Source organism: Protobothrops mucrosquamatus, unplaced genomic scaffold (genome assembly GCF_001527695.2).
Source record: "Protobothrops mucrosquamatus isolate PMUCROS unplaced genomic scaffold, P.Mucros_1.0 scaffold2886, whole genome shotgun sequence".
Taxonomy (NCBI): Eukaryota; Metazoa; Chordata; class Lepidosauria; order Squamata; family Viperidae; genus Protobothrops; species Protobothrops mucrosquamatus.
Genome location: NW_015388914.1, coordinates 147,957 through 162,010, shown reverse-complemented (window position 1 = coordinate 162,010; position 14,054 = coordinate 147,957). Strand labels below are relative to the sequence as shown.

The window sequence follows — 14,054 nt, the reverse complement described above, 5'->3', positions numbered from 1 at the left end:
TCAACACCTTGTGTGGTGAACGCGGCCGTGTGCTCGACCTGGTGCCCCAGCCTCTGCGCATGGTTCTCTTAGGGGCCGGGCGTGATTCCTGGCTTGGCCTGGACCGGCCCTCCTCCCCCTGGGTGGAGCGAAATGAAACCCCAATTCCAAACCCCGTGGGAGCATTCACACCAGGTAATTACTATATAACTTTTGGGGGGAACGTGCAGAAGTAAATTCTTAGAGACGTGGTTTGATATGGCTAACTAGTTATCAAGTAATAATACAGGTTAAATGTATTTCACATGTTAGCCAATACTTGTCTTTTCCTATCGTATCAGTGGTGTTTCAAGAAACAAGCTGTACAAATGAGAATTTGTTACCTGTTGAAGAAAAGGCTTCTAGAGTCTATTTGGATACACATTGCAGACAAATCGCGATCCCTTCAAAAAGTGGGAAAAATTATATAGGCTCTTGAATTGCTTTTTTTCTAGAATTTCTCAGACGTTCTGCAGGCAACTAATGTACACAGACAGTTCCTCTTAAGACCTCTATAAGAACTTATCAGAACCCTCAAATTCTGTAATTGCTAGAGCATCTCATACAAAGCAAAGGGGCTGTGACAGATTTAAAGAGTGACAAAAACAATCAACAGACAGGAATGATTTGTTTAGTTGATTGTACAACAGCCTAAGAAAAAGAAATCTAACAGTTTCAAGGAGTTTAATGAGATTAATGACTAATTAATAATGAAGGGCTGCAAGGTTTTTATTTCACGATTCTGTGCTCTAGCCCTCAATTCTTGGCATTAAAATTCATTAAGGAAAGTTGAGGTGAATCTTTTTTCCCCAATCATGCTTTGCTGTTAAGGAGCTTGGTGTCTATCCAGACACTGAAAAGACAAACATCCCTCAAAGTCAGCCTAGTATACTCTTATTAAGTGCTTTCCTTCACATATCAGGCAGCAAGCAAAAGCATGTGTTCTCATAAGTGGATCATCCTATAAGGAGAATTCTCATCACTGCTGTCTCTCCTTCTCCACTTTTAAAACTGTATCGGTATTTCCATCTCCTCAAATTCACAAAAATAAATAAATAAAGACAAAGTCAGAGGCAAAGATAAAATCAAAATGAGATACAGTGAGATGGCACATGCTTGTTTTTTTTATTGATATTCTCTTCTCAAAGCAACTTTCCAGACAGATGTAATCTAATGATCATATTACATGAAGGATGCGCTCATTTGTAATTGGATTAATCTAGTTGTTGGCATATTCAAGATTCTAGAATTCTTTGCCCTGAGAAAGAACTGCAGATATATTTAGGAATTTGCAAATGGCAAAGGGATCAATCCAAAGACTTAGACCAGCACATTTCTTTTAGTCCAATTCTATGATTCAGAGGTTAAAAAACACAAGCGACATAGAAGAAACTTCAGTTAAACAAGAGTAGATTATTTCACAAGTGGCTTGTCCTTGCTTGTGAAAAGGAACGGAAGCTGGTTTGAATTATAAGCCACGTTCAACAAACAAAGGAGATTTGAGGAGAGCTCTTATTTCCTCTTGTTTCATTACTGCTGTTCTCCAGAGTGTGCAGGGGCTTTAGAAGATGCCCGGCGTCTTACTGTTCTCACCAAGGAAGTGATGCTTCAGTTACAAAAAGCTATCAGAGAGGCACAAGACACCCGTAATACTGTGCACGAAGCCGTTGAGAACAGATTGCAAGGCAAGATGGAGGAGACTCTCAGTCATAAGGTAATGGGAGATAGCCTGCTGTAACATATGTGAAGTCAGTCAGACAATCCATCCATCCACTGATCTGTTCAAAAAGCAAGCAAATTCTGAGACAACGAATAGAATCTTAATAAAACTAAACAATTACAAAATGGAAGTGGTCTAACGTAAAGTCAGACTGCATACACACTGCTTTTGTCATATCCTGTTCCGTTGCCAATGAGCAGTATGTCATTAGGGTTTTGTCTTTCTCTAGAATAGAATCAAGAACGTGCGCTCTTCCCCCCCCCCCCCCCGATCCCTGTAATTTTCTGGAACTTGCCACCAAATAACACAGCATCATTTTTAGAATAATCTGCTGATGGGTAGAAAGAAGTCCAACTAGGCAGATTAAGCTTTGCCTTACCCACTGTCCAGTTCACACAGTGTGTTAAACAGACTGAGGACTGGATAGTTTGTGATTTACAGTCTCAAATGGCAATGGCCTGGCTGACCCCATACACTGAGCAGAGTTGTCTATAGTCAACATTTAAAAGGGGACTGAAAACTAGACCGGAAGGTTAAAGAAACATTTCTGAAGGAGACAGAAAAGGTAAATTCAGTTTACTTTTTCAGTCTGTGGTTTAGTTTGTTTGTTTATTTGTTATTTATCTGATTTACATGGCTGTCCATTTCACCAAAAGCAACTCTAGCTGTCATACAACAAAGTGGTTGTGAGGACCCAGTTATTGTTTTCCGTGCTGTATGACCCAGATCTTATTAAGACATATTTGCTCAGGCATCTTAAGCGAATGCCAAAGATATAGTTTTTTTAAATCCAGATTTAGAACTTAGTGTTATATTAATTGAACCCATCAGAATCTCTTTCATATCAGTTCTTAATGGAACTTAGGGGACTTCAACTCCCAATATTCCCCAGTCAATATGTTGCCAAGTTTGAAAAACACTGACCTATTCAGGTAGTCCTTGACTTACAACAGTTCGTTTAGTGACAGTTCAAAGTTACAACAGCTCTGGAAAAAGTGACATAACCATTTTTCACACCTCAGACAGTTGCAGCATCCCTATAGTCATGTGATCAAAATTCAGATGCTTCACAACTGGTTCATATTTATGACGGTTGCAGTGTCCCATGGTCACGTGATCACCTTTTGCAACCTTCTGACAAGCAAAGTCAATGGGGAAGCCAGATTCACTTAACAACCGTGTCCCTAACTTAATGACTGCAATGATTCACTTAACAACTGTGGCCAGGTCATAAAACGGGGCGATACTCACTTAACAAATGTCTCACTTAGTAACAGAAATGTTGGGCTCAGTGGTGGTCATAAGATTTCCTGTACTTTTAACAACAGACTGTCAACACTGCTAACATTGGATGTTCTTGCTTTGACAACATTGGAGATGCAGCCTTTTTCTTTCTTATGCTTTACTCTTAGAGTTAAATGATACTGGGGGAGGAGGAGGAATGTGATGGGAGTTAGTTAGACATAACAATATTGTAATACTGTGTGAACTCAGGCCTTTTGAAATAAGAGATAAGAAATGGCGGGTTGGAGAACAGGAGGGAAAGCCTGCATTTCAAACTAATTTGAGAATGTGATTTATGACTGTTAATTAGAGGAGGGAATTGTGTTTGATACTGTGTGCTAAGGGGAGGGGAATCCAGATTTTAGCTTCGCTTATGTATGTGCCCGTGCTATGCTGCTCTAATAAAGATTCTTTAAGGTAAACAATGCCTCAAAGTTCTTTGAAGAGTTTCATCTGTCGGAACCATGACACAGACTTTTTAACCCTGTCCTGTTCTTCTCAAACTTTGTATCTTAGACAAGTGATGCATACTACGAATACTCCCGATTCTAAACTAGGGCGCTTAAATAAGTTAGAATTAGATTTGGAAATTTAGCATGTCTGATCAGCCTGGTTCAATCATTCCTTTATTCCCTCTCACTGGCAGGAAAAATTAGACATAACCCTGGGAGGAACACGCAGCACTCTGCACCGCTGCCAACGTTTCCAGCACGAGATGCGTCTCACTCGTGGATTGACACTGGTGAGAAATTAAAGGCTGGGAGCCACCTGTGCTGTAATTCTCTCCCTTAGCCTGCCCCAACTCTGATTATTTATTTTATTTTATTTTTTTAACAATATTTTATTAAATTTTATAAAGTTAGGGGAAGGGAAGGATCAGTATAGGTAATGGGGTTCAGGGTGGGGTTCAGGAAAGGAGTTGGCATGGGGGTAGATACAACAATGGGGTTGTCCCCAATGACATTCCAAGCTTTAGCAAACAAACTGTCGTCCGGATATAAGTATTCAGTGGGAATAGTTAACACAATAATAAGTAACTGTAGTTAAAAAAAATAGCAATAATTATAAAACATGTCAGATAATCAATAAATATCAGTCATCTTGGCAAATTAAAGATAATGGAGGATTTGGACTCCCGGATTGGAGAATTTATTAACTCTGATTATTTATTTAAAACATTTATACAGCTGCCCATCTTTCAACCAACTCTGGGCAGCTCCCAATAAAAAAAAAATCATTGAAAATGATAAAACACAATATTTTAAAAAAAATATTTATATAGCTGGATGAGCTGGAGTTCGATTGGAAAAGAGTTGCTTTTCTATGCTTTGAATTTATATCCACAGGGCCCTGAGAGTATGAAGTACCTGGAGACACGAGAAAAGCTGACACGGCCAATGGTGCGGACATATCAGAGACACGTGGGAACACAGTTGCCTGAAGCTGCAGTCGTCACTCAGGTAAGGGGATATTATAGTCTTTGTGTAGGATGTATAATGCGGTCTTCCAGACCATGAATTTTGGCATGGGGAGAAAATAAAAGGAAGTTTCTCAAAACAGCAGTAAAGCCGTTTTTGGCAGGTGTGCTTAACTGTTCTACTTTGGTCAGTGGGACTTGCAGTGTTTGTGGCATAAAATGCTAAACTGAATTATCTGTGGGGTTCTTGGTACTCTCTTGGTGGTTTTCTTGCAGACATTTCATTACCCAACTAGGTAACATCATCACTGCTAGAAGGGAATGTGGTTTTGATCTCTGTTTATATATAAGTGGCTTGCTCTGTCACTGTTAGTGGGAGTATTTTATTTTATAGTTCCTTGATTGAAACACCTCCTCAACAGCAATCAGCACCCAGATAAGCAGAGATTAACACCAGACCAACAGTCAAGCAGCAAACAATATCCCAATTCAGGAACTGCCAACTTAAACAATCAAAGAGTAAACAACAGGGTAATCAAGGAATTACCAAGAATTAAACAATACTCCCACCAACACTGACAGGGCAAACCACTTATATATAAACAAAGAGCAAACCCCACTGCCTTCTAGCACTGATGGTATTACTTAGTCAGGTAATGAAATGTCTGCAAAAAAACAACCAAGCTCAGAGAACACCAAAGACCCGTCATAGTTCAACCCTGAGCTATAAATACTCTCTTCTAACAAATATTCTCTTCTATTGAATTAGCTGTACACCTCGTTATGATGCAAGTTAACTCTGTGGATACAAAATTTATTTGCAAATATGTCCTCTCAGGCTTGCAAACCCTTACTTACTTTTTCTTCTCTACTCTTGCTTTTTTTTTTTAACCAGTCCACTGCACAGATTGATCGCTTCATGGAAGATACGGCCATGAATATCCAACATCTAAAAGCCACTCAGAAGTACTTGCATGAATGCATTCACAACAAGCAGACAGGCTATGATGTTGACGGCAGCATTAAACGGCTGCGGCAGCGCCGTATGCATCCACGCACCAACATGAATGAGATTTTTCAACTGGTCTATACCTAGGAAGCCTGGCAAATTAATTAGTGCTAAAATAAAAGCTGGACCCTTATAGTAGTCAACTTCTTTCTAGTTAAGGAGGGAAAAATATTTGACGGGCTGTGATAATAGAATGGAATAGCAAATTCAAAATACTCTAACTAACAAAATTAAGTCAGATTCCTAAGACAAAAGGGGAATGTGACTGCTTAATGTAGAATGTGGTGTCGAAGTTATGGTAGTAGAGATTAAGGTAGTGGGAAGACTCAGGTTCAAATCCACCGTTAGCTACGGAAACTCACTGGGTGACTTTGGGCTATTCAGTCTCTCTCAGTTTAACTTATCTCACAGGACAGCTGTGAGAACATCTGGAGGAGGAAGCACTGTGTATGCTATCTAGCTCCTGCAACAGAAGCAGGAGATAAATCAGTAAAAACAAAGGTCACTGTTTTCTCCTATTGTAAACCTAATTACTAAATCCAAATTTGTGTATAGTAGCACAACTTTTGTGCTAAATACTGGGCACACAATACACAGAATTAGAGAACCGGAAGGGACCATTTAAAGTCAACATATTGCGTTTGAGGTTCTTAATACTCTCCTACAATTTCTTCTAATTTAGAAATTACTTTTGATTTTCTGGAAAAAGAAAAAGAAAAAATAGAGATCCAAGCCCACCAGTGGGATATCTTCTTTTTAATAGGTGTATTCTTGTATTCATTATACCATACTTAAGACATATAAGGTATTAACTCTCCCTGGATATTGTAATCTGTGACTTCAGAATCTTTTCTCCACTGAGTGGAGGTTCTTTGACCTCCACTCAGTGGAGGTTCTTTGACCTCTTATATTGCAGCCCCACCACATCAAACCGTCCTGTTAATTTTTATTTATTTATATCTTACCTTTATTGTTTTGTTTTATAACCAACTCAAAGCAGCAAACATACCCAATACTCCTTCCTCCTCCTATTTTCCTCACAACAAAAACAACCCCATGAAATGAGTTGGGATGAGAGAGAGGGACTGGCCCAAGGTCACCCAGTTGGCTTTCACGCCTAAGTTAGGTTTCCAAGTTTCTAGCCTGGTGCCTTAACCACTATATCAAACAGTCTTGAGGACATTTTAGACACCATAAAATTACTAAACCTTTATTATTATTATTTTTATATGATCTGTATTATCTATTCGAGCCTAGTATCCACAGAACTAGCACATTAGATTTTTCAGCAAGACCTCTCAACCAGCTGCCCTGGACCTGTTTTTAATATACACAGTACCAGAGAGCAACCATTATGCTGCTTGCCAGGAGGCAGGTGCTACACGACCACGTTGGTCCTCATTGGAATTTCTCAGTAGTTAGATAGCTATGTGTTATTCTATGGGATTTAAATCTCCTACCAGAAATTGAACTCATGAAGTTTTACACTTCAGATGACTACATACAATGCATTAGTTTTTAGGAGCAGGGAAGAATACATTTGGAAGCTATCAGAATGCACCTCCAGTGCACCTTCCCTTAAACCTTCAGAGCAGAGAAATACTGATGTGAAATTGTTTTGTCTCTGTATATGGTGATTTTTACATTATTCCAATAGCTACAATTGTTTCTATAATGCCTCTGCTATTGCAATAATCTGAGTTACTGCAATAAATTATATGATGGTGATTTAGTATTGCCAGGTTTTATTGGGAGAACTGTGTGAACTCTGGGGACAATCTGTACACAATTTTAAGCTTTTAAAGCCTAAAGTTGATTAAGATGTTGGGACTACTCATATCAAATAGTTCTTCAGCATTAATTTTTGTGAAGAAGAAGGAACTAAAGCAGATGTTATTTATACAAGTACCACTTGGAGATTCTCTCACAAAAGGGTTAAAGGAGCAGAGTCATTCAGTTCTTTTCTCTGGAGAAGTCCTCCAACTCTTCTCACTGTCGCTCATGCCTTTGTGACCTCTCGTCTGGATTACTGCAGTGCACTCTATACGAGGCTCCCCTTGAAGAGCATATGGAATTCAGCTGCACAGGTAGTAAATGATGTTGATTATTTGGCACATTCAACACCAGTACTCCATGTTGCAGTAGTTGCCACGGTGCTTTGGGGTGCAATTCAAGGTGCAGGTTGTCATCTTTAAAGTTCTTTATGGCTTCTGACTGGGTTACCTGGGGGACTGTCTTTTTTCAGTTGTTTCTACCTAACCAATCTTGTCTGGCAGGATAGATTGTCTGGGTCCTGTCAGCCAGGAAATGGCAGTTGCTAGGGCCCAGGAAATGTGCCTTTTCTGCAGTAGCACTTGCCCGATGGAACATCCTCCCTCTGGAGATCATGATAGCCCTGACCTGCTGGCCTTTCATAAGCGCTAAAAATTTGGTTGTGTGTCCAGGCACAGGGCCCCAACATGACAAGTGTCCCATCTCCTGGCTGTGACAACAACCATGGATTATAACATCATCTTCAACTACTGTATATAGTTTAATTTTTGCAATGTGATGGTAACTTGTTATTTGATTGTTCACTGCCCAGAATCACTCGTAATGAGATCGGGGACATATAGTTTGAATGAATGAACGTGGAAAGTAAAGGCAGTTTTACCTCCACTTAAACAGATTATGCTTCACCTAGTCTGAGCAAAGAAAGCGATGGAAGCTGATCAAAATACGCCTGCACAAAAGAGATTTTAATATGCAAGGTCTCTCTTGCCAATAGTTATATATATATAAAAAAGAGTCATGGGGACATTAGGGCCCCCAGATCCGAGTTCAAAAATCCGGGCGAGATGCAGCCCATTTTCTCTTGATTCCACCTACTGGGCATCCGGAGTTTTGCGACCCAGATCGGGTAGTTGACTTACCCAGCAGTTCAGCTACAAAGACATAAAACTGATGCCCGGGAAAGACTGATGGCGAAAAGCAAACTGCCATCATCATCAATCATCATCATCATCATATACAGCAATGTTACAAAAAACTGCGCTACTCGGAACATCTTATATTTTAAGGCGGTACCTGGTTGACATCTAGGATGCTGATAGCAACCCGTGTCAGCCATCAGCGCCAGCCAATTTGAATGTTCAGTTGACTGAGGTTTAGGTCTAATAATGCAGTGTTTCTCAACCTTGACAATTTTAAGGCATGTGGACTTCAACTCCCAGAATTCCACAGCCAGCAATGCTGGCTGTGGAATTCTGGGAGTTGAAGTCCACATGCCTTAAAATTGTCAAGGTTGAGAAACACTGGTCTAATGAATAATAATGATGATGATGATGATGATGATGATGATGATGATGATGATGATGATGATGATATCAAGCCCATTTTGGTCCGCCAACCCCTCTACATCTGTCACTATTCGGAATTGGAAAGGCCAACTCCGCATGCGCCAGAGAACGTACAAAACACGCGACGACTTCTTGGGACCCGACTGGCGGCCCGGAGTGAGGATAGCGCATGCGTAAATGCGCCGGAAGCCGTTAAGCCCGTGGATAAGTCTCTGGGTAACCCCGCGTGCGGCCCTTTTCTGCCTGAGCCAGCGAGCGGGACGCGGGGAGGTGAGGGGAGCGTCTCCGTGTGAGCTTTTACCTTCGCCAGGCTGAGAGGGCGGCGACGGGATCCTGTTTGGTCCGAGGGTGGGCATGAGGAGAGGCTCTGAGGGAAAGGCCTGGGGGTCGGTGGGCAGAATCCGTTGAGGAATGAGGCCGGGGAGCCCTCAGGAGCACGTGACCCGTGCGGAGAAATCTTTTAAGACACGGCGGCGTAACGTCACATTCAATTAAGGGATTAATCAAATCAAATGTAACATTAAAGCAATTCTGAGGCGTATTTTGTAGGCCGGTCGGCCCCCTATAACCCGGCACCCTTCCAATAATGCTGGGACTTGAATTAGTTCATGGCTCCAGCGTGGTCATGCTGACTGAAATGGGAGTTGTAGTCCCGATCCAGTATAGAGTGCATTATTATTATTATTATTATTATTATTATTATTATTATTATTATTATTATTATTATTATTATTATTATTATTATTATTATTATTATTATTAAATTAGATTTATATCCCGCCCTTCTCCTTGCGGACTCAGGGCGGCTGACAATCGATTAAAAATACATAAATAACAGTTACAGAATTAAAATTAATTAAAAAGAAATATTTAAACGTAGTCCAATTAAAATATAATTAAAACCCCTCTAAAAATTACCCTAGGCCAGTCCTGGAGAGGAATGGGGAGATTGGGCTTTAAATCTTTACTTGACCAGTGAACTTTTTTTGGGGGGGGGGGTAATCTTTGGCACCTCCTAATTTCTGAAATGAACTTCCCTGAAGGAGAAATGTTTTTAAGTTAAGGTGCTCCCAAGTATAGGCGTCTCCCGTTTTAAGAGAGAGAGAAGGACTATTGAGAGTGAAGAAGGTTGTAGTTCGTGAGATTTTTTCCCACTTACATTTCACTTTCAGCTTGTATGATTCTACACTGCTCTTCATTTTACTTATGGGTGTATTAGTATTTTATTACACAACCCTTCTGCCCCTTTATACCAGTGTTTGTCAACCTTGACCATTTTAAGGCATGTGGACTTCAACTCCCAGAATTCCACAGCCAGCAATGCTGGCTGTGGAATTCTGGGAGTTGAAGTCCACATGCCTTAAAATGGTCAAGGTTGAGAAACACTGCTTTATACAGTAGTACATTTTCCATTCTCCCCAACCCCCCCAGCCTTTTCTTCACATTTCTGCTCACCTGTCCCTCCAGCTAATTTATGTAAACAGCCTCCAAAATGTATAGAATGTGTATGCTCTTGGTAATTAGTATCAAGATTTAGATTATCTGAGTAAGTATACATTGAAAAGAGGGAAGGTAACAGTAATACATTTCTAAATAAAGCTTACAACTATAATCTTGAAATACGGGCATAATGGCACCTAACTGTTAAATGAATGAGCTTGTACTGCACCATGTTTTTCCAGGTACGTGGGAATTACAGCCCATTTGGATTCTTTCTGATAGCTTCGCTACATCGTTAGTATTGGTTATGAATTAGAGCTGTGCAATTCACAAATGAAATGCTTCTTCCGTGTTAGGAAAAGATAATTGGACTAATTTGCATAGCACAGCTAGAGCTTTGCCTGACATTGTCTATCCAGAAAGTCAATATTAGGAGGGAGGAACAAACTATTGAGGGAGGGAGGGGAGGCCAATCCAGGACCTAACTGCTTTCTATTGTGTCTCTAGAATGACTGACTGGGAGACAGCCCCTGCTGTGGCAGAGACCCCTGATATCAAGCTGTTTGGAAAATGGAGCACAGACGATGTTCAGATCAGTGATATCTCACTGCAGGTATGAAAAGAGAAGTTACAGGTGGAATTTTGGAAGTTGAGAACTGCAGACTGGTTTGTCTTCTGGCTGGAAGAAGAGTTTTATTCTGATAGTTATCCTAATGCAGTGCCCCGCCCCCACCCCGCCTGCCCGCAGGGCCACTCACCGCCTCCAGGGCCCGCCGCAGATCGCCAAGGCAGCCCAGCAGCGCCATGGTGGCGACGCCCTCTCCCCGCAGCAACTGTGCGCGATGGGGCGTGAGGGCAGAGTCTTGTCTACGCTGCCTGGCTGCCATGTCCTTGGCTGCGCTGCTCCGTGTGGGCCACGCTTGGGGGTGACTCCTCCAGAGGGGCTGCTGGTGAGGAGGTCGCAGGGGGAGGCAAGGCTGGGGCAACGGCACGTGTGCCCACAGAGGGCTCCGAGTGCCGCCTCTGGCACTAGTGCCATAGGTTTGCCACCACTGTCCTAATGCATGACTCTTTACTCGTGTGTTTGTAGGATTACATTGCTGTGAAGGAGAAATATGCTAAGTATTTGCCTCACAGTGCTGGGCGCTATGCTGCTAAGCGCTTCCGTAAGGCCCAGTGCCCGATTGTGGAGCGCCTCACCAACTCCATGATGATGCACGGGCGCAACAACGGCAAGAAGCTCATGACTGTGCGCATCATTAAACATGCTTTTGAGATCATCCATCTGCTCACAGGAGAGGTAAGCATGGGGAGAAAAGACTATGCTAAGGCACGGAGCAGGAAAATACTGTGAAATGAGGTATTACTTGAAGGGGGCCAAGAGAAAGAGAGATGAAGTCATACCTACTAGAAATAAATAGCTATAGTATGAATGAGGCATAAGCCATGTATCTGGAATTACAGGCCTGACATAACTACATTTGATGGACAGCTATTATGTTTGCTCATTTTCTCAAGAAGCACTTGACTAATTTTTAGTTTAAGGAATAGAGATACTGCAAACAGTTTATCAGTTTTGAAACATGGGCCCACTGCTTTTCAACATCTTCATCAACGATTTGGACGAGGGGATAGATGGGGAACTCATAAAATTTGCAGACAACACCAAGCTGGGTGGAATAACTAACACTCCAGAAGATAGACTTAAGATACAGAAGGATGTTGATAGACTTGAACAAAATGAAATTCAGTGGTGAAAAAAGTAAGGTTCTACATTTAGGCAAGAAAAACCAAATGCACAGGTAAAGTATAGTTGGTACCTTGCTCAATAGTAGTAACTGTGAGAGGGATCTCGGAGTCCTAGTGGACAATCATATAAATATGAGCCAGCAGTGTGCTGCAGCTGCCAAAAAGGCCAACACAGCGCTAGGCTGCATTAACAGAGGGATAGAATCAAGGTCACATGAAGTATTAATACTACTTTACAATGCCTTGGTAAGGCCACACTTGGAATACTGTATCCAGTTTTGGTCACCACGATGTAAAAGAGATGCTGAAAGAGTACAGAGAAGAGCAACAAAGATGATCAGGGAACTGGGGACTAAAGCATATAAGGAACGGTTGCTGGAATTGGGTATGTCTAGTTTAACGAAGAGAAGGACGAGGGGGGACATGATAGCCGTGTTCCAATATCTCAGGGGCTGCCACAAAGAAGAGGGAGTCAAGCTATTCTCCAAAGGGCCTGAAGGCAGGACAAGAAGCAACGGATGGAAACTAATCAGGGAGAGAAGCAACCTAGAACTAAGGAGAAACTTCCTGACAGTTAGAACAATTAATCAATGGAACAACCTGCCTCCAGAAGCGGTGAACGCGCCAACACTGGAAGTTTTTAAGAAAAGACTGGGCAGCCATTTGTCTGAAATGGTATAGGGTTTCCTGCCTTAGCAGGGGGTTGGACTAGAAGGTCTCCAAGGTCCCTTCCAACATCATCATCATAATCATTATTCATTTTCTTACAATAAGATGGTGGCTGTCTTAATATAATGTAGTCCATTGCTGTAGAGAGCAAAGAGAGAGAGACTGGGGAGAACCATTCCAAAGAGATGAGAACGAGAAAATAGATTTAAGTTTAGGGCATCTGGAAAAAGTATGCAAATATCTCAGAGACATCTCTAATTTACACAGGTATAAAAGAAAAGGGGAAACACAATCACACTTGGAAATTATGTTACCAGTCTACATGTAGGTGGTCCTTGTTTAGTAACTGCAATGGGACTGGCAACTGTTACTAAGAAAAATGGTTGCTAAGTGAAACTGACTGCTTATGATCTGCTTTGCTTTTCAAACCTGCAAACATTGTAAATGTGTGGGTCCCAAAGTTACTTTTTCATCACTGTCATAACTGTGACAAGATCACTGTACCAGGCAATCTAAAGAAGAACTGTCTGTAAAAATAGTCTTTTGTCTTCTGTGGAGTTCATTCCTTGGTCTGGTCTGCCTCATAGGGCTGACAGTTGCTTTGTTGTTAAGGCCTGCAAAAAATGAATGCTGGGGAACTGCTGCATGAGAAATGGAAAAGAGAGTCGAGGCTAGAGTTTGCTGGTGAATATTTGGTGGCAAGCAGCCTCAGACCTCTACTTGTGCCGTAAAGTAACTAAAAGCATTTCAAAAAAGTTGACACAGATCAGTATCAACGGATGTCACTTGCTTAGTGTATCATCTTGATCCGGCTAGCATTAGAAAGGCAATTATGAATAATTAGCATTTGAACATTTTATTTATTCGTTGCATTTCAATACCACCCATTTTATCTAAGGGATTCAGGGCAGCTAACAATAAAAACATCACGAAATATAAAAGCATAAATAAGAACATAGTTGAAAACAGAATTAAAAGATAGGGTTGCAGTATTAAAAAAAAATTATAAAATGGAAAAGACACCTTCAAGATAGCAAAATGCGGCCGCGCGGGCGGTGTTGGGAGGGACTCGTCGCTCCCATGTTACGCCGCTTTTGCGCGAGCTGCATTGGCTGCCGGTGGCCTTCCGGGTGCGCTTCAAGGTGTTGACTATCATCTTCAAAGCGCTCCATGGCACCGGACCTGGATACCTTCGAGACCGCCTCCTGCCACAGATTACCCCCCATCGACCTGTACGCTCCCACAGAGTGGGTCTCCTCAGGGTGCCGTCAGCCAGACAGTGCCGGCTGGCGACCCCAAGGGGGAGGGCCTTCTCTGTGGGAGCTCCCACCCTCTGGAATGAACTGCCCCCAGAGATCAGGGTGATCCCTGATCTCCCTTCCTTCCGCCGCGCCCTTAAGACATGGTTGT

At 41.8% G+C, this 14,054-nt stretch overlaps 2 protein-coding genes across 3 annotated transcripts in view; both read left to right on the top strand.

The window, feature by feature from the left end:
• LOC107296596 (coiled-coil domain-containing protein 105-like) overlaps positions 1–5,535 on the top strand; it is a 21,128-nt gene extending 15,593 nt beyond the window's left edge. Inside the window, 5 exon segments of the mRNA XM_015825936.1 lie at positions 1–174; positions 1,566–1,732; positions 3,669–3,764; positions 4,369–4,482; positions 5,335–5,535. Coding sequence (XP_015681422.1) covers positions 1–174; positions 1,566–1,732; positions 3,669–3,764; positions 4,369–4,482; positions 5,335–5,535 — 752 coding nt within the window.
• Positions 5,536–8,966: 3,431 nt separating this feature from the next.
• The window catches only part of RPS5 (ribosomal protein S5), an 11,772-nt gene continuing 6,684 nt past the window's right edge, over positions 8,967–14,054 (top strand). Inside the window, exons 1-3 of one of the 2 annotated variants that reach the window (XM_015825933.1) lie at positions 8,967–9,056; positions 10,734–10,839; positions 11,317–11,526. In XM_015825933.1, the coding sequence (XP_015681419.1) occupies positions 10,735–10,839; positions 11,317–11,526 (315 nt within the window). In that variant the 5' untranslated portion in view covers positions 8,967–9,056; position 10,734. Of the gene's footprint in view, positions 9,057–9,116; positions 9,135–10,733; positions 10,840–11,316; positions 11,527–14,054 lie in introns of those variants that run through there. The other variant, XM_015825934.1, reaches the window with a different exon arrangement.